The 20,844-nt window shown below is 47.4% G+C and overlaps 1 protein-coding gene across 9 annotated transcripts in view; it reads right to left on the reverse strand.

The window, feature by feature from the left end:
• The window catches only part of DISC1 (DISC1 scaffold protein), a 367,278-nt gene that overhangs the window by 235,669 nt on the left and 110,765 nt on the right, over nucleotides 1-20,844 (reverse strand). For 5 of the 9 annotated variants that reach the window (XR_009352717.1, XM_059170453.1, XM_059170454.1 and 2 more), the window contains exons 4-6: nucleotides 18,891-19,041; nucleotides 5,482-5,611; nucleotides 1,233-1,468 (exon numbers count right to left, since the gene is read on the reverse strand). Coding sequence is in view for 6 of the 9 variants with exons in the window: in XM_059170453.1 (XP_059026436.1) it covers nucleotides 1,233-1,468; nucleotides 5,482-5,611; nucleotides 18,891-19,041 (517 nt within the window). In the remaining 3 variants the exon portion in view is untranslated. Of the gene's footprint in view, nucleotides 1-1,232; nucleotides 1,469-1,758; nucleotides 1,845-5,481; nucleotides 5,612-18,890; nucleotides 19,042-20,844 lie in introns of those variants that run through there. The other 4 variants (XM_059170457.1, XR_009352718.1, XM_059170458.1 and 1 more) reach the window with 4 other exon arrangements.

Below are 20,844 nucleotides of genomic sequence, written 5' to 3' on the forward strand. Positions count from 1 at the left end.
ACCTCCTTAGCCCAGCCTCCAACCGTGGCTTGCTTTCTGTGGCAGGATAGGATATGCTATGTGGCTAAAAGGACATATTCACTCAGTGGTCTAAGACCCATCGGGACAGGCAGTCTGAAGGCCTCAGGAGACTGGGATCCCATGAGAAAAATGACAGGCAGCAAGCAGAGCAAAGTACTTACCACCATCCCGGGATATATATATATATATATATATATATTGACCACCGGTCCACGAAACAGCCCTATTAGCATCATTCCCTCCCCCACATAATAAGTGGTTCCCAGCTGTTCTGTGGCTGAGCAAATCAGGTGGCAGAGCCCACGTCCGCAACCATGGCAGGTGGGAAGTATTGTCTTTGGCACATAATGAAGGAGAATGTGAATCGCTCCCGCAGTCCGTACGACCCGTCTGCGTGTTCATTCTGTCACTCCACAGCGTTTTAGCTAACGTGCACACACATGTTCTGTCTTTCACCAAAACTGGACCATGATCTCCCAGAGAGCAGGACACAGAAGTGTATCCTGTGGATATTCCACAACACAGAGCATCAGGATCCTAGCTTCTCACTCCACAGTAAGTTGATAAGAAACTAGGCTGAGAAGTAATGAATGGGCATTTAAGCATCAATTTTGCCTCTTATTGGGATGGTGGGCAAATTACGAACCTTCTTAAACCTTCTTCTCTTCATCTATAAAATAAATATAAGAGAAGCAACTCATAAGGCTTAGCACAGTGCCTGGCAAAGAGTAAGCACTCAAAAAATGCTCGCTATTCTTCTTAATCATTCACTCTTCCTGATGGACACACGGTGAGTGACTGAGTACCCCCTCGATGGCTCAGCCCCTCCATCAGCGAGAGGTGGCTCCCCTCTTCCCAGATGGTAGTCCTCAGCAAGGCTGGTGTCAGAAACTCTAGCCAGTGGAGCTGCAACAGATCTCAAAGGGAGAGAAGGTGCCCCTGGGAAGGAACTGGAAATGGGGGTGTAGATAGTAGAATGGAGAGGTATACAGGCATTGGGTAGGCTGGGTGGCCAGGATATAATATATCTCCCAACACTCAGGACTGCCCACCCAAGGACAAACTTTCTGGCTCAAAATAATGATGGCGCTTCCATTGAGACACCAGAGCCCTGCTGGGAAAATATTTGTGGCCGAGGGACAGCCAGTAACATCAGTCCCGTGAACCGGTCAAAGAGGTGAGCAATCCCAATTCAGTTAGGAAATCAATACCTCGTGAGAGTTTCAGGCAGTTCTGCACGGAGGGGAATCTGGCTGGCTAAGGCCAACGTGTCCCGCAAGGCCTCGCTGACTTCCCGCAGCTCGCTGGGGGACAGCCCGCACACCAGGGCGGGCAGGTCGCAGTCCTCCCATCGGAGGAGGAGCTCCTGCTCTTCTATGTCCCTTCTCAGCTGCTGGTCTTTTGCTTCCAGCACGGACATTCTTGCTTGGAGAGCTTCGATCTCTTTCTGCAGAGAACGGAGAAACCAGGTTACATAAAGGAACCCTCCTCTTGGCAGACTGCTCTGCTGGTAATGAGCCCTTTAAGTGAGAGCCAGCCACGTGCACGAGCGCCATGAAGTTCCCTTCAGAGGCAGGCAGATTTTTGGAGGTTTGCTGGAGTGGAAAAACCACGCCAGCTTTGTATTTCTGATGTGCTGACATAAGGAAAAACGTTCCCTCCCAAGTACTAAATAACTATGGGGGGTGGGCCAGGGATCTGACTTGGAAGAACCAAGCAAATACATAAATGACTTACTTCGTTTGCAGGCAGAAGACCTGGAACATAGGGAGAAAACACCCTGTGCTTGGGGTACAAGCCAACCAGGGAACGCAGGTCATGAGCTGACAAAGAAAAGCAAACAATCCTCGGTTGGTCTGTCCCCAAACGTGAAAATGCAGTGTGTAGAGAAGACGAAAATCACAGTTTCCTAAGTCTACAAGATCGAAAGAGCAATGGGACGCGGCAGACAGTGCCATGCCGTGTACAGCTCATAAAAATATTAAATAAATTCCATTTTTACTAATGCAGCAAACCAAAATCTGAAGAATCTATAGAGTATCATCCAGTCTTGAGGCCAGAGAATAAAACACGCAGCAGGTTAGTGAACGCCCGTTGTGTGCGCCGTGTAGGAGCAGATGATCATCTCACTGCCCGTAGCATTCTGAATTTAAAATGAGACTCTTTCAATCCCCACACTCCCGAGTCCCGTGCATTGGTTTCTGGCTGACAAGAGCAGAGCTCAATCCCGGGGGTTTCCCCATCTCTTATCTATGGGCTCTCAAACCCAAAGTACAGATCACCTCCAACTTCTACCTCCTGACCCCACTTCCATAGGGGGTGGGGGATAGAGACTGGGGAGAGGCTGAAGATCCAGCCCTGAGACACTCCAAGAAGAAGATAATAGGTCTCCCATCGGCCCAACATTATGATATCAGCACGGTTTCCCCACCTTCACCTCTGCCCACGTCCCATTCTCTCCTTTCTTTCTTTATAACTGTGGTAAATACACATACCACAAAATTCACCATCTTAACCATTCGTAAGGCTGGTTCCATGGCATTAAGCACACCCACACTGCCACACAACACTACCACCAACAACTGTCCAAGACCTCTCCATCTTATAAACCAAACCTCTGTCTCCGTGAAACTCCAGTTCCTCGTGGCCCCTCCTTCCCCCAGGCCCTGGCAACTGCCATTCCACTTTCTGTCTCTAGGAATCTCTAGGAACCATAGTATTTGCCCTCCTATGACTGGCTTATTTCGCTCAGCATGGCGTCCTCAAGGTTCATCCACGTTGTACCACGTGTCACAACTGCCTTCCTTCTTAAGTCGGTGTAATACGCCATTGTGTGGTTGGACCACATTTGGTTCATCCATTCATCTACAGATGTGCACGTGGGTTGCTTTCACCTTTTGGCTCTTGTGCATAATGCTGTTTGGGACACTTCTCTGAGGGCTTGACCTCAGTTCCTGTAGGCGTATACCAAGAAGTGGAATTGCTTTATGGCGTGGTCATTCTATTTTTAATGTTGTGAACACCCACCATGTTTTTCTCTTCCACGGGGGCCCTATATCCTATTCTTTTTTTTTTTTTTCAAGATTTTATTTATTTATTTGACATAGAGAGATCACAAGTAGGCATAGAGGCAGGCAGAGAGAGAGAGAGGAGGAAGCAGGCTCCCTGCTGAGCAGAGAGCCCGATGTGGGACTCGATCCCAGGACCCTGAGATCATGACCTGAGCCGAAGGCAGTGGCTTAACCCACTGAGCCACCCAGGTGTCCCCCTATATCCTATTCTTAAACAGAAGTCAAAGTGAGTCTTTAAAATGTGGTCAGATCATGCTACTTCACTGCTTAACATGGCTCCACAGCCCAGTCACAGAGAAGCCCGAGTGCTTGCTAAAGTGTGCAAGGCCCTCCAAGACCCCTCTTCTCCCTAACCTTCTCCTCTACTATTCTCCCCCACCCTGGCCTGCTGAATGCCCTCCAAATGCATGAGGCACATCCCCACTGCAGGCCTTCACGTGGCTCTTCCCTCGGCTTCCATCTCGATGCACAAGGAGTTGATCTAAGCCTATGCCTTTGGCTCCTACTGCCCTACAACATAGGAAGGTGATAATTTAGGTATTAATTATGTTTGTCATTTCTCATCTAGCTCCCCACGCCCACCCCTACTAGAACATCAACTTCACAGAAATCCTTGGCCTTTTAAACAATATCTGGCACAGGGGAGGCATTCAAATACCTGCTGAATAATGAATACCCACCTTCCCCCAGAGTTCTGCCAAGAACATCCCCCTCAAACACGAAAGATCCCAGGCTGGACTTACTTTCTGTCCACTCTGACATCATCGGGAATGATGCGGACCTTTAACTGGCAAATATCGTTCAAAACCAAAACCAGACTTTGCATTTTCAGCTACCCAAACTGATGTGGAGAACAAAAGCAAAAGAAATGTAGAAAAAATAATCCAATTTCCTTTGCAGCCCACTGACAAGTACTTGAGACTGGCAGGGTGACCTTCCCCCAAGAACTCAACTTCGTCAGTGTGAATACTTTGCTGGAGGCAAAAGGCAACCTTAGCTTGACATTAGCCCCACTTGCAGGATCCTGCAAGTCTTTAACCCAGAAAAATCCCTTTGGAAACTTTCTTTATCTCTCTACCTACACTGCACCCCAAGATATATGTTAGCAATCATCTTTGAAACATATGGCCTGCTGATATACCTCTGAAGGGCTCCTGACTAAGAGTTTAGTAGATAGTAGTAAATGACCTCTCAAGGTCCTGGAAACCTTGCTTCCCGATTCCTTAGAGACTTACACTATCCCTAACCCCTCCAACTTGAAAGTATATAATCAGTCCCTCTTCAAACCCAGTGCACCTCCTTCTGCCCACAGGTCCTGTCCCTATGCTTAAATAAAACCATCTTTTTTGCACTGCAGACATCTCAAGGATTCTTTCTTGACCATTCACTCCCAAAAGTCATACATCACATCACAAACTTTTATGATGATACTCACTGAATATATAAAAGTGTTCAGTTTACTGGAGAATATTTTCCAATTGTGATGACTTTTGCCTCCCTTTGCCACCTTGCTCTTGTGGGGACTTGGGTGCAAACTCAGATAATAAAATACTCTGCACGAGGAAGTAAGGATGGGAGGGCAGTCCACCAACTCATCCAAGCCCCACAAACCAGTCTAAATGCATGCCATTGTTTAGAATTTAAACCAAGATGTTCACTTGGGTGTTAAAGACCTATGCTCTTTCTGGAAATCCCGTTGCCTTCAACCGATGCTCCCTTGTTGTTCCCTATTCCTGCTCCCAAGCCTCAGGCTCCAGCTGGTGTGGACCCAGCTTCAAGGATCCCTGCCTCTGGGGGAGGGGCCCCCCTCAACTTCCAGAGCACCCAATGGCCTCCTGCCTTTAAATCGGTGCTGCACCTGGACTTCTAGCCCCTGACCGGTTCCCACCAACTGTCACCCGCTGCTCTGGGCCAACCTGGAGCTCCCAGGAGATGTCTACCAGTTTTTCCCAGACCGCGAGCCTTGCCCAGTCCACACTTAAAACTCTGCCCCTAACAACTGCTCCTTACACTTCAACTCTATGCAATCTTCCATTAAGGTTTTTCACAGCACAGATTTCTTCCCGCCTTTCCAAAGAACCTCGTAAACGGTCAAAATGATAAAGAGGTGACAAATTGGCCTGGCAGACAAGGAAAGCATATTCGAAAGGTAACGAGGAATATCAAAAACAGGCACAAACAGCAACGAGCTTTCAACCACTGTGTGTAATGAGATTCCTACAAGCCCTCCAGCAACCTCCACCCAGCTCCCCCTTTCGTACTTCACGGGTGGACGGCCAAAGCTCTAATTGCTTCACTTGAGCCGAGCAAAGACCCCTCCCCTGCTGCATTTGGCTTCCATGGGTAAGAAAACACTGGCCTAGTTCCTGAAGGTTCTTCACCTGCTTACCTGCAACTGCTGCTTCTCCTGAAGAAGCCAGTCTCGTCTGGTGACGGACACATGCAGGCTGTCCAGAGCGCTGGGTTCCAACAGCTTCGGCTCCCCCCTGGGTGGGGCGTGGGCGTCTTCACCGCAGGCCCTTAAAGTAAAACGTGCATATGGGTACAGATGTGGAGAAACTGAAATCCTCAGAGCTACGAAAATGTTAAGAGAAGAGTGCCTGGGTGGCCTGCGGAGTCCCGGGTTCAAGCCCCAGGTCGGGCTCCCTGCTCAGCAGGGACTCTGCTTCTCCCTCTGCCACTCCCCCTCCCCACCCCACTCCTGCTTGGCTCTCTGTTTCTCTCTCTCTCTCCAATAAAGAAATAAAATCTTTTTTAAAAATGTTAAGAGAAAGAAATTTCACAAAGTGGCCACCAGCTGTTCTCATCCTTAGGCGGGCCGCACGGATAAGGTCCCTAACTTACGTTTCTGTTTTAATTAAGATCTGTTGGGGCTTTCACTTTTCCACAGAGCCGAACTGCTAATTTTAGGCCTGCGCTGTCCAGCCCCGTGGCCCGTAGCCACATGTGCTCTAGATGTGCTGAAAGTGCAAGATACACACCAGATTTTAAAGACTTCGTATGACAACAAAGAGCATAAAATATCTCAGTATTTTTTATGTCCGTTACATGTTGGAAAGACAATATTTTCGATATATTGGGTTACATTAAGCAGGCTTGTTAAATTAATTTCACCTGTTTCTTCTTCCTTCTATTTAGTGCGGCTACTGGATAATTTGAAATCATGTCTGTGGTTTGCACTACATTTTACCGGACAGCACTGCCTCGATCATCCAGACACAACCAAACGCCAGGGGCTGATCTTGGCTGCGGAGATTAAAAAGAGGTCATGACTGATTCACAGATGCTTGGGTCACAGCTTCTCAGAAAGCGTTTGCTAAAAGACTGTCAAAATCCACTTAAGATCTGGCTGTGTCTTATTCTTGCAGGAGTCGGCACAACTGGCCAAAGCAATGCTGGGGAAATGCAGCCCAGGCTCGACGCTCTGCAGGGGTCTTGTAGACATTTACCCTTAAAGGATGGCAAATTTGTCATTAAAGATGAGCACAGAGGTTAGCTACAAAAATACCACAGCTTTTCTTAGTAGCCACAAACTGAAAACACACAATTGTGGTCCCAAATGAGGACCAGAGCTGTAAATCATGGCACAGCCACACAGCCACTAAAATCAGGTCACCAAAGATGTAGCCACTGATCTCTATTGTTATTCTCCATTGCTAAGTGATCTCTACTTGTATTTTTTCAACCAGCTACGACAATAATAGGTATACTCTGAAACAACTATTGTAAAAAAAAAATTGTGTTTAAAAAATTTTGATGGATCAAAATGTTACCAGCTCTTCCCTCCGGGTGGTAGAATTACTTCTTTCAGCAAATCTCTGATTTTCTAAGTCTTCTTAGTGAGCATATATTATTTCCAATATTTAATGGAAATGCTTTCTGCCACCTACACTAGGTAGCTATACTATTCACTTAAATAATTTCACATAGCCGAACTACTATAGCCCTTGGATAAAACAGGCATGTCTGCATTTGAAACAAATCACATATCATATGTTAATGATCCACGGCCAAGCAGGTGTCTGTAGCTTCTGTCCTCTCCCCTCCCCCACCACCAGGATCTCCTCACAGACAGCTGGAACTGGGCTGCTGCGTGCATGGACGTCGGGGCTCACCAGACCAGAGCATGAAGCTGCGTGCTCTTGTTTGTACATTCACAAAGGGTCTCACTCCCTCCACGTTTCTCACAAAAGAAAATGGGCAACTCATTTTTTTTATTTCCATTTATGAGTAGAATTGTACAGTATTTGTCTTTCTCAGTCTAACTTATTTCATTTAGCATAATACCCTCCATGTCCATCTACTGTCCCAAATGGCACAATGCCATTCTTTTTTATGGTTGCCTAATATTCCCCTGTGTGTGTGTGTGTGTGTGTGTGTGTGTGTGTGTGCGCGTGTGCGTGCTCGCACGCACACATGCACGCTCATGCGTACCACATTTTCTTATCCATTTGTCTATTTATGGACACTTAGGTTGCTTGGCTATCGTAAATAATGCTGCCATAAACACGGGGGTACATATATCTTTCCGAGTTAGTATTCTCGTTTTTTCTGGGTAAACACCCAGTGAATGAATAAACCAAAAGCAGCGTTGGACCTATAAATACAATAAGAATGAACTGATGGTTGCCAGAGGAGAGGGGTGGGGTGTTGGGCAAAATGAACAAAGGAGAGAAGGAGGAGCAGCCCCCCAGTCATGGAATAAGTAAGTCACAGAATAAAAAGCGCAGCATAAAGGACACGGTGGAGGATATGGTACCAGCCACCTGACAGGACGGATGGGAACTACACTGCAGTGAACACAGCCTACTGTACAAACTTGTCAGATCACTGAGTTGTACACCTGAAAGTAACATAACGTTGTGTGTCTGCCATATTCAGGATTCTGGAAGAAGGAAGGAGCGGGGGAGAGAATGAGTAACTGATCTTAACACGTGTTTGGGCTCTGTTCATCTCCTTTCACTTGTACCCCATTTCATGGATTCATTTAGAAAAAGAAAACACTATTACGCCCACCTAAGATGCGCCGTCGACAGTGCCCTCTGCTAGGGACCCAGCAGTAAACAAGGCTCGGTTCCTGCGCAGAGCAGGGAGGGGCCAAATACACCACAAGGAAAATACAAGGCAAAGGACAAATGCTCAACCCGAGGCCCAAAGCAATTACTGGAGTCCCAAGGTGGGAGTGAGTCTCCCACTTCCTAAATCTTAACGTGGCATTTATAACTGAGCGAGCCAACCAACCATGGCAGGGAAGCGGCCCTTCTAGTTTTAGAAACAACGGTAGAAACTATGTTCCCTCAGCTCTTCTCAGCCGGAAAGCTCGCTTGTGTTCCTGGGCCTGACACAGATTCGGATTCTCTGAATATTCTCGAAAAACACTTACTTATTGTAACAGACCATGCAATTTAGACATTTATTTTAAGACCTGGGACTCTCTGATTCGTGTGCGTAACGGCAAATCCCAGAAGGGGTTGTAATAAAAATGCTTAAACTGATGATAATGAACGAGGATGAATGGAGAATTTTCTGTGCACCAGACACGATCATTTTTAGCACGCTCGCTTCTCATGGCATACCTAGAGGCCCATATTATCATGACAGTTTTGTCACTGAGGAAGCAGTGGCCGGGAGATTCAGGGACTCGCTCTCGGTCACCCAGAGAACCAGCAGCACAGCTGAGGCGTCAGAGATGTGTCCCGCTGAACCTCCCTTCCCCGCCCTTTCCTGGACACCCTACGTCATTTGGGCTCTCAGCAAGATTATAAACTTCTGTTTCCTCCTGGCTCCTAGTTCCGTGCCTCCCACAGCCACGGATTAAAGCCCCTTGCTACCTATGGAGCCGAGCCATTGGGGAATGACAGGGAGGGGTCAGCGTGGGGAGGGAGGTGACCATGGCTTGGGCCCCAGTCCTGCCTTTCTCTAGCTACGTGTCCTTGGACTTAATAATGCTCTCTGAACTTACCTTCCTCGTTTTTAAAATGAGGAAGAATGCTGATGCCTTCCCGGTGTGGCTGATGGGGGGTGGGGGGCCATTACCAGTTTATTTGACAAATGAGCACGGTGCACCTACTGTGTGGGCCCCCCCTCCAGTATGAGGGACCCTCTGACCTCCAGGGGCTCCCTGTTTGTCACCCCTCGTGTGTCCATGTTTGCATCAGGAACGTGAGCTCTGTGTGCATGTCCAGTGGACACGACGTCCTACCCAGGGTAATGAGGACTAAAGAGGAAATGTCTCTGGGGATCTTCACACGTATCAGAAGAGGAAGTGTCTGGAACAAAACCAGCATCGGCTATGGTCGTCAGTCAGAAGGGAACGTGCTTCCCCCTCTGGGCTCCAGAGCCTCGGCCTGTCACACAGACACTCTCTGCCGACTGAGAGCCTTGGGAAGGGAGAGACTGAGCTACACACTGAGTAGGGGCTTAGCCCATATTTGTTGAATGATTAAATGAGTCCGTGGCCTAGAAAATCCGGAAGTCGTTTACATTCAGCTTTCTGTTGCATTGGATCATTTCTTTACACTAATTTATTTCCCCATTTGCTTTGCTTATGCAAATATTAAGAGTTTCCTGAATTTCCTAAATAGATACCATCTGGGTCGGGTTGGGAGTCATTGAAGGAAATCAACATAGAATTGGAAATTAGCTACCGAGGAGCTACAGGTGGGGAACTGGGAATTCTCCATATTATTGTTAATCACATTCATTACTTAATCCATAAGAAAAGCCCTAGCGATTAACCAAAACTCTTCTCTCCGTCTTGCACACTGTGACTCGGGGTGTAGAAAGCCATCCACAGATGGCTGAGTGGTGGCCCCAGGACACACCGCGGCTCAGTAATGGCACAGGGGACAGGTTTCCGTCGCTCAGTCCTCTGAGTCATGCTCCCTCTTCCTTCTGCCATGCTGTTTGCTGTTCCCTTTATATTTAATAATTCTCGGTGTGTAATCCCTAATGTCAGTACAAATTAGCATTGCTGCTATAAACTAATCAGTATGTAAAACGAGCAAATCCCTCGGGGGCCAGAATTAAAAACACGAGCGTTGGAATGTTAGAACAGCCCTGGGTACCCACGGGGACTCGGAGCCTCGAACACACTGCCCTCGGCCTCCCAGTGTCACGTCGGGGCTGCACAGTGCTGGAAATACCCTGGCCTTTCTATTTTTGTCTTTTCCCCCAACCACAGAAAGAGGGAAGAATCTGTAAAATGGGATCCTACAGCATTGAAAGCAGCAAGAACACTCCTCATCTCAAGGACCCCACACACCATGGGACTTTTGTGAGTGTGCTGTTCAGTATTACTGGGAAAAGAAGGAAACGCCCTCTGGGCATCGACGTTTCCAGAGCCAAGTGGTTAATGAGTGTGTGCCTGAGATGAACCCACAGGGCTGCCTCCTCCCTAGCAACACCCAGGGACCCAGGGCCTGCCAGCGCCCTCCTCCAGCTCCGAGAGGGGCCTACAGAAGCCGTGCAGTGAGAACATGACAGGGCCGAGGAGATGCCAGACAGTGCCCCCTCTTTGGGAAGGTGGTGAGAAAGAAGTGGTTTGGGCCCATTCACAGAATCGCAGAAGTGCGGCTTAAGTCTAGAAACAGCTCCCTCATCCAACAAAGTGTCATACATGATCAAGGCCACCATGGTAGGACGAGTCCTGTAAAAATGCCGAGTGTAACACCGATGACTTCACGGTTCTGCCTTTGTGCCTGTCTGTGATGTGGGTCAGAAGCTTAAGGGGACTGGAGGGGAGGTCATGTTCCCTAGGAAACGAAGCAGTATTGTTTTATAGAGTCTTATGCCACTCAGAAAAATGACTGCCCCACAAGAGGGGCATGTCAAAATTTCCTTGGGTTTTAAAGTCAGTTATAAACATTTATACTTCTATGTACATAAACACATATACATTTAGTTGGGTTATAAAGTCGGTTATAAGCAGTGATGCCTGGCACAACCAGCTTCAGGACAGACTTCAGGGAAATTTGAGCCAAAAGGATGGCATGGGGGACCTTTCTGTGGAAGAGGTCACTCACAATCCACTAATTCTAGAACAACCTCTGAGGAGTCCTCTATGGCTCACCCCACCTGCTTTCCTCCTCTGTTCCCATCTTGAGGTGAGCACAGGGCGTCAGCTGTGGGTCTCCTGGGAGGGCGGCACAGGCCGTCCTACTAACACTGGCTCCTGACCTTGAACCTGGATTCAGGTTCAGAAACACGCCCTGCTGTGCTTCGGGGACAATGACCATCGTTACATCCTACCACGACGTAGGCACCTCGAATTCTACCTCCGGTTAAAATGGGTTAAACGGTCACTTTCTCGTCTTATGCAGTGTCTCTCCATGCCGGGCGGTGAACGTAGAGCTGGCTGTCTCTGAATTCCATGGTGGGATGCTGCTGCCCCTCGGAACAATTTGTTACTTAAACTGTAACCCCTGGAGGACTTACTAGTTAGCACTAGTAAATGTGCTTTACTAGTAAGCACATTTAGATATGGCCTTAAGAAATACATATACTGGCAACAGGTCTTTGGGGAGAAGAACGATATACGACCGTGAAGCTGGGCAGCTGGGGATGCCCGGCTCTCTCAGGGCGGAACGCCGCCTGCTTCAGGGAAGCCGAGCACCCGGGAACGCCCGGTCAGCTCAGGGTGGAACGAAAGCCGCCTGCTTCCCTTTTTCGTTGTCGCTCCTTTCCCTTCCCAGAAGCGCCCGTTGTTAGTTAGATGAGTCCTTTGAATGTGCTTGGTTAACTATAAACTTTACCCTCCTTCTTGCTGGCCTGCAAGACGTGACTAACGTTTGACCTTCATCAGTTCTTCTGTTGCCTATTGTTTTCTATCTAATAAAAGTGAGACTGTGGAGTTGCTCGTGGCCGCAGTCCTTTTCGGCTGTTGTCCCCTGCTCCCAGTCTTTTGCAGCTGACTTGTATGTGCCTAATTCTCTCGTCGCCGACTGGAAGCGGCAGTGGGAGGGTCCCAACATGGCAACTAAACAACAATAAAGAATCACGGGGTTCAAAGGGAACAGAGGAAGAGCTGGCCGGAGGAAAAATGACTCAGTCCAGAAGCATCATGGACTGCTCCCACCTGAACGGAAGTAAGTGAGCAGGAAATATTTGGACAGGCAAGCCACAGCTCTGCCTTGATAAGCCCCATGGAAAACCATTGTCTATCTCTGTTTTTAAACATTGTTGTATTTTGTCTACTTGTGTTTTAAGTTATCACTGGGCAAAAGTCTTTGATAAAGGACATTTTGCACACACACACCCCTCCGCCCCACATACACACATTTTAAGGTGTAAGAATGACCAATTTTAAGGTGCATATTCCAACGGGAAAATACATAGGATCGGGGCACCTGGATGGCTCAGTGGGTCAAGCCTCTGCCTTCAGCTCAGATCATGATCTCAGAGTCCTGGGATCAAGCCCCGCATTGGGCTCTCTGCTCAGCGGGGAGCCTGCCTGCCCCCTCTCTCTCTCTGCCTGCTGCTCTACCTACTTGTGATCTCTCTCTGTCAAATAAATAAATAAAATCTTTAAAAAAAGAAAAGAAAATTCATAGGATATATAGTCAGAGAAATGCAAGCTATTAATGAGAAAATGATCAGTCGTCTCTGTGGTAGTCAGCCAAACCTCTCTCTTAGGAGAAAGACAAAAATAACTCTTTTATTTTAATACAAAGTCTGAGACAAGGATCTGAGTTTGGGCTGTTTTCTGTAGAAGTGACCCAAGAAACTACAAGTGAGGGAGTGAGAAGCAGGAAAGGTCAATAAAGGGCACAAAAAACAGGTGGAAGGTACCTCAGAACGGCCCCCTAGAGGCTGGGTAGGCTGGCACATTCATCCTCCAACTCCCACCCCAGGGCTTGACCATGGCCTTCAGGGCCATTTCCCACTTCTGGTTCTCACAAAGCTTCAGAGAAAGCCCCGTGGTACATACACCGGTTGGGTGCCTAAGGTGGACAGGAATGTCCATGGCTGGAGCGGAAATCGGGGAGAGGCCAAGGGACTGGGACACGAGGCATGAAGTATCTGTTGCAACAGACGTTCAGATGGATGAGGAGGCCCTCAGCAGGGACAAAGAAGCTGGAGAGCCATGGCAAGGCAGAGAGGGTCTGCAAAGGGGCGGCCTGAGCGCCCACCATTCAGTGTGACAGAGATAGGTGCACTTCCCACAAATCAGGCAGTTATCTTCCCAAAAGTGTGCCCATGGTGCAAGAGGGCCTACAGAAAGAGGCGGAGTGAGATCTGAAAAGGGGTGGTTGCATTTCACATCAGGATCTGGGCAGTGTGGAGGGCCTAGGCTGTTGTCTGGAGAACCCACACCTGACTGCCACAGACAACGGGCACACCAGAGCCCATGAGCACGGTAGCGACAACCAACAAGACAAAGGTTACAGACACTGGACAGGGAGAGATCGGAAGCAGATCTATAATGGAAGTTTCAAATTGGACGGAGCTGGACGAACATCAGTAACTAAAAATGACCAAGACTTGCGTCTTATCCACCCAAGATAGCATTAAACACTGGGAAGATGCATTCAACAGAGCACAACAGAGGCTGGAGAAGAGTAGAACCACGGTGTGTTTGCACCTCCACGGATGAGAGACACCCCCATGAACGAATTGTCTTCCTGATACTGAATCAGTATCTTCTTTACGCTGAGCAGCCCCATGGGACCCACAGCCAAGGCAGGGCACCACACCACATGAGGGCTGGTGCCCACCGTTAGCAAAGCCTACTTAGCCCAGGAAGGTAGCAGCTGAGACTCTCTGGGCTACAGGAGGGACCCAAGAAACTCAGTGTGACTCACAGTGGCATTCTACACAAGACTCCCAGAGCCATGCCCGATCTTAGCCCAAAAGCCAGGAAACGATGAGACTCAGAGAATTACACGGTGGTTTTTTAAAAAGTTGAACGGCACAGATTATTAAGAACAAAACGACAGTAAAAACTAAAAATGAAGTATCATACCAGATTGTACTTCGGTATTTACATTTCCTTAAATCTTACTCTAAACCACTTTCTTAACCTGAGATCCAAAGACCCACCCCCGAAAAAGCCAAAGACCCCCACAAAGAGTGAACGGACAAGCCTCTGAAGACTTTGAGTCTGTTGAAACCGCGTGCAAGCCTTCACGCGGTCGTACACAGTGGTTATCAGGATCCCCAGGAGGCACTCATTTGTATTATTCATTAGTACTGGAAGTTTCCCATGTCAATACAACTATTTCACTTCTGTAGGAAAAGTATCATCCTTTAGAACGTATCCCTGTTTCCTCCTTGACTCAGAGAGAGCCTCTGGCCTGCGAGAAACTTTTTTTTTTTTGGTTCCAGGCCATGTGAGCTTTAGCTCCGACCCGTGGCCCCCTGGTGGCCTCTGTGAGAACTGCAGCCACAGCCCTGGGTTTGGGGGGAAACCCATGAGTCCAGGTGACCCCGCTGATGACAGCCTAGATGGGCAGCTGGCACACTGAAAGGCAACTTTCTGAAGATTATTATGAACTACATAATTCTGTTCGTATCCATTAGAAAAATTTAAGAAGTTGATTTTGAGTCACTATTACCTAATTGCATCAATAATAGGACAGGTATTTTGGCAAAGAAAAGCCACAATTATACACATATCACTGAAGTTTGGAAAATAGTGATCTCATTCAAACCCCTCATTTTCTGATGAGGAGAGTGAGGTGTGGAGAAGTTAAGAAACTATACCAGGTCCTACATAGCTGATTAGTAGAGAAGTCGGACCAGAACTCAGGCTCCTGACCTGTAATCCGCGGTTCTATCAAGAAGAACTGTAGAAGTCCTTGCCAGAAGCATCAGAAAAAAGGCTGAAGGAGCATTTTCTCTAGGGAAACTGAGCCACATTAGAGTGCAGGTTCTCTCTCTCTCTCTCTCAATAGATATCACATATACCTTTCACATATGACCATATTCATTCATTCAGTGAATATTTATGGAATATGTATTTGGGATCAGCCACTGTTCTAGTCTCCAGGAATAAAAGGATAAATACAAACATGGTCTTGTCCTTGAGCTCACCATCTGAAGAGCAGACTGATAGTCCAAGACACAGACTGATTTATTGGAGACCAAGGCAGGGGTGAAGTCATTGAAGGTGCTCCAGTCATTCAAGGGGGGAGATGGTGTGATTTCAGGACAAGGTTTCACAAGGAGGGCAGCTGAGCTGAGTCTCGAAGAATGAACAAGAGGCGGTCACACTGGGCCATGTACAAGATCACAGAATTCAGACACATTACAGGATGCGGGTGACTTCTAAGACTTCAGTGTGTGCGGACTGCAGGGGTTGGTGATGGCTGCTTAGATTCTGGGCTACTGAGAAGCAGGGCAGGAGCTGGACTGGAAAAGCTTTGAACGTCATGCTAAGTAATCAGTACAGATCTCATCTGGAAGATGCTGAGAGCCATTGGACATACACAATTATTACTATCTGTGGTGCTGAGGAGGGTGAGAGACAATGATACTGGAATCAGGAGCACCAGCAAGGGGACCATTGCAGTAATCTAGATGAGAAAATCTGAGGAGCCCCTGGTGGCTCTGTCAGCTGAGCACCCAACTCTTGATCTCAGCTCAAGTCATGATCCCAGGTTTGCAAGATCAAGCCCGAAGTTGGGCTCCAGGCTGAGCACAGAGACTGCCTAAGGTTCTCTCTCTCCCTCTGCCCCGCCTCCAACACTTGTACCTGTGCCACACTCTCTCTTTCTAGAAAGAAACAAACAAACATGAGTGACATGAGTGAGCAAAGTGAGTGGGAATGAGATAAGGTCAGACAGTAGGATCAACAATGAAGTTGGAAGTGAGGCAAAAGAAGGCATCATGTATGTCTCAGAGTTCCCACCTGGGGAACTGGGTCAGTGACGTAAGTGACGTAAGTCATGGAGATTGGAGATATATTAGAAGGGGCTGACAGGGGAGAAGGACAGTAAATCTAATAAATAGTTTAAAGATAAATTTAGTAAAGGCAAGGAAAAAAAAGACAGTACATTTTTTAGGATAAAATAAAGATAAAGAAATAGTAAACTTGTCAAAGATAGGGAGATGCTCATTAAAACCCAAACGGTAGGTTGGAACCCTGGATAGGGATCAGGGCTAAGGACAGAAAAGTGAGGGAAATTAGAATGTTAATAGTACCTGAAGCAAGGGAGTATTTCGTGTCACTATATAAAGTGAGAGACAGGACGGGCTAGAACAGAAGACAGAGGAACATGCATATCAAGGAGACAGGGAGAGGAAAAGGAGCTCACAAGAGATTGCAAAGAACGGCCAGCAAGATAGCAAGAGGACCAGGAAAGGATGAGTCGTGAAAGCCCAGGGGAGAGAGAGTCTAAGGAGGGAATGTGATTGATTAAAAATTCCAGACCATGCAGTGATACAGAGCAGAATAAGAATTGAAAAATGCCCTTTAAATCTAACAGAAAATAACTGCTGACTGCAACAGTGATCGAGATGGAAATCAGAGGACAGATGAAAATCAGGTCAGAAATCAGATCATAGAGGTCAGATCCCATTCACCCCAAAAGTGGACAAGAACTAAAAGGTACAGCATGCAGGTAATCCCTTAGGGAAAATGATAAGGGGATAACAGTTAACAAGGGAAGCCGACAGCTTATATTGGCTTAATAAATGGTTAATAAAGGCCTATAGTTTTATTTAAAGTAGAACTCTATGAAGCTGCCTTCTTCATAAGACACAGTCAGATAGAAGGAATGTCAGATAGTGTAACCTGAGTGACAATGGGTGATACTATGTTCACTGCGTTCCGTGAGAAACTCAGCCAAGATCATAACTAAAGCATCGCTTTCCATTCAAATCACATGTAGGTTAAAGAGATAGTCATTGAAAAGCCTTTGCCAGCTCTGACTCAGGCAGCTCAGCAAGCGAGTTCCAAGCCGGGACTCACGCCAGACCACCAGCCCTGTGTCCGGGCTTGGCACCCACCTGCTGGGGGTTCTGCATGAGCCCTTTAACCTCTCCTGGACCGAGTACAAATATAAATACAGATGACAATGATGGTGACCTCCATGTAGATTATATATAGTACTTCTACCTCCTAGAATTGTCTTGAGGATTAAATGAGTTCCTTCCTGTCCATCGTAGGAAGAATAGGTAAGCAAAATGTGGTCCCTCCTCACAATGAAATAGTACTCAGCCTTCTGAAGGAAGAAAATTCTGACCGACGGCATGATGTGGGTGGAACTTGGGGACATTATGGTCAGTGAAAGAAAGACAAATATTGTGTGATGCCATTTATATGAGATCTCGAGAAGAGTCAAAATCAAAGGGACAGAATGTAGAATGGTGGTAGCCCAGGGCTGGGGACAGGATGGCAAATGGGGAGCGCATGTTTGGTAAGGACCGAATGTCAGTTTGGGAAGATGATGAGAGTTCTAAAGATGGATTGCGGTGATAGCGGCACAGAGCTATTGTGTCTCCAACCTGTACACTTAAAAATGGTTGAAATGGCAAATTATATGTTACATATACTTTATCACAATAAAAATGGAAAAAAAAGTAGTTAGTTTCTAAAGCCCTTGGTAACCATTATGCGAACGTTGTTAAATAAATAGAAACACATTTATTGTGTTTTAAATCATTAAAACACCTTTATTTATTTTGTAACACAACACATCGGCAGATGCTAACCATGACCCAAGACGGGAATGAAGGACCCCAAAGAACAGGAGAAAGAAAGAATTCAGTAGAGAGTCTAGTTGGGAAGGACTCCAAGCGAGAAATGGAGAGCAAATGAGGACACTTCAATGCCGGATAAAATAACGAATAGAAACAGAGAGGTGCAATCCATCTGCCCTTCAAGAAGCCCAGAAGAAGTTCACTCAACAAATATTTCTAAGGAAGCACCTGCCAAGGGTCCGGCACGCAGCTATGAGCTACCAGCAAACTGCAGGGCGAGAATATGCGACAACAATTGGCATCGCTGTTAAGACAGGCTGTAGGGGAGCACAGACTGAAGGAATGATACCGTGCACACTTAACAGGAAGAAGCCAGACAATCGATCTTGCGATTTTCGGGGTTCAGAAGAAGTTGGAAATAAAATGTAATTGCTGTGGCCGTGTTTAAACCTATGCAGAAACAGGCCTGACCTGTGACGAGGCTGCTGGCGTGGGTCACAAATGCCTTCTCTTGAAAGCTTTTACCCCAAAGAGAGGCAACAAGCAGGTGGATGAGAGCAGGGTCCCCAGACTTTCCAGACGTGTCAGTGCCTGGGACCCACCCCCAGAGAGCCTGATCTGGTCGTGTGTGTGGAAGCTGGACATTTAAAACCTCTCCAGGTGATTCAAACAAGCAGCCAGGATTGACAGCCACTGCATTAGAGAGCTCCGTCATGCCTGCAAACCAGCAGTCCCCGGGGACCCCTGTGTAGCAGGAACAGCCAACAGTGATCAGAAGCAGGAAGTGAGTCAGGAGGAGCAAGTGCTCTCGGCCTTCAGGCAGAGACAACCACCTGCAAATCCGGCAGGCTTCTCAGGCAGCTCCTAACAAGAGCGAATGCACCCCACCTTCTGAGAAGCTCGGCTTCCCAGGGCAAGCTTGGCACCCCGACCCTCCGGGAGGGTCTCTCCCTGTCCACGAGCAGAAACGGCTTCACAGGGGAGCGAGACCCACACCAGGCACTCACTCGGGAAGGAGCCCCCACCTGCCCAACCAACCAACCAAAGGGCACATCCCTGGAAAAAGCGACTGGGGGTCTCCCTGGCTGTGTCACGCCCCACTCTTCACCATGTGGGAGCCAGGAGAGGAAAGCGGGGGCGAGGGTGAGTACTCACGGCGGAGTGGCCCTGCAGTGCTCGGCGGCTTGGACCTGGGCGTGCAGGTGGCCCAGCAGGCTGCAGAGCGCCGGCTGCCTCGACGGGAGCTGGAAGTGCAGGTTGCTCCTCTCTGTGTCCAGCTCCTCCAGCCGGTGTCTTAACGCCTCGGCTGGAAACCCAGAACGTGAAAGAGAGGAGTCAAGAGCTGTGACACTTGAGATGGGGAACCCAGCATCCCAGAACCCTGCCCCCCACCGCATTCATCCTAATGACCTAACATGACAGCCCCTGCGTTCACAGCCGCCACCGCTGTCTCTCAGCTGCTGCTTTGAAAAATCTTCTTACCGAGGGCGCAGCCTCCCTGCTTTTTATTCTTCCTAGTGTTAGAATGCACAGTTTATTGATTGTTTCTGATGTCGAAGAGGTTCCTGCCTATGGTCTCCTCTCAGATGTTGACAGATTCCTGTCGCACACTGAGGTCTTTCATCCATTTAGAGTTTACCTTTGTGTGTGGTGTAAGAGAATGGTTGAGTTTCATTCTCCTACACATAGCTCCCCAATTTCCCCCGCACCGTTTATTGAAGGGACTGTCTGTTTTTCATTGGATACTTTTTCCTGCTTTGTCAAAGATTAGTTGACCAAAACCAAAAGGCAACCCACAGAATGAGAGAAGATATTTGCAATTGACATTACAAATAAAGGGCTGGTATCCAAGGTCTATAAAGAACTTCTTAAACTCAACACCCAAAAAATACATAATCAAGTCCAAAAATGGGCAGAACACATGAACAGACACTTCTCCAAAAAAGACATACAAATGGCTAACAGACACATGAAAAAATGTTCATCATCATTAGCCATCAGGGAGATTCAAATCAAAACCACATGGAGATACCACCTTACACCAGTTAGAATGGCAAAAATTAACAAGGCAGGAAACAATGTGTGTTGGCAAGGATGTCGAGAAAGGGGAACCTTCTTACATGGTTGGTGAGAATGCAAGTTGGTACAGCCACTTTGGAAAACAGTGTGGAGATTCCTTAAGAAATTAAAGATAGAGATACCCTATGACCCAGCAATTGCACTACTGGGTATTTACCCCAAAGATACAGATGTAGTGAAAAGAAGGGCCATCTGTACCGCAATGTTTATAGCAGCAATGGCCACGGTCACCAAACTGTGGAAAGAGCCAAGATGCCTTTCAACAGACGAATGGATAAAGAAGATGTGGCTCATGTATTCAATGGAGTATTACTCAGGCATCAGAAAGGATGAGTACCCACATTTGCATCAGCATAGGTGGAACCAGAGGCGATTATGCTGAGTGAACTAAGTCAAGCAGAGAAATATAATTATCACATGGTTTCACCATGCTAGGAATAGCATGGAGGACATTAGGAAAAGGAAGGGGGAAATGAAGGAGGTGGAAATCAGAGGGGGAGAGGAACCATGGGAGACTATGACTCCGGGAATCAAACTGAGGGTTTCAGAGAGGTTGGGGGGGAGGGGGAGGGGGATGGGTGAGCCTCTTGGTAGGTATTAAGGAGGGCACATATTGCAAGGAGCACTGGGTATTATACACAAATAATGAATCATGGAGCACTACATCAAAAGCTAATAAAGTACTGTATGGTGACTAACATAATATCGTAAAAAATATACAGTTCATGTATTTATATCGTGGTCTGTAAGAGGATACATATTTTTTTTCAAGATTAAATTTTTTTTTATTTTAATTAATTTATTTTTTTCAGCATAACAGTATTCATTGTTTTTGCACCACACCCGGTGCTCCATGCAATCCGTGCCCTCTCCAATACCCACCACCTGGTTCTCCCAACCTCCCACTCCCCGCCCCTTCAAAACCCTCAGATTGTTTTTCAGAGTCCATAGTCTCTCATGGTTCACCTCCCCTTCCAATTTCCCCCAACTCCCTTCTCCTCTCTAACTCCCCTTGTCCTCCATGTTATTT

This window comes from Mustela lutreola, chromosome 4 (assembly GCF_030435805.1).
Source record: "Mustela lutreola isolate mMusLut2 chromosome 4, mMusLut2.pri, whole genome shotgun sequence".
NCBI lineage: Eukaryota > Metazoa > Chordata > Mammalia > Carnivora > Mustelidae > Mustela > Mustela lutreola.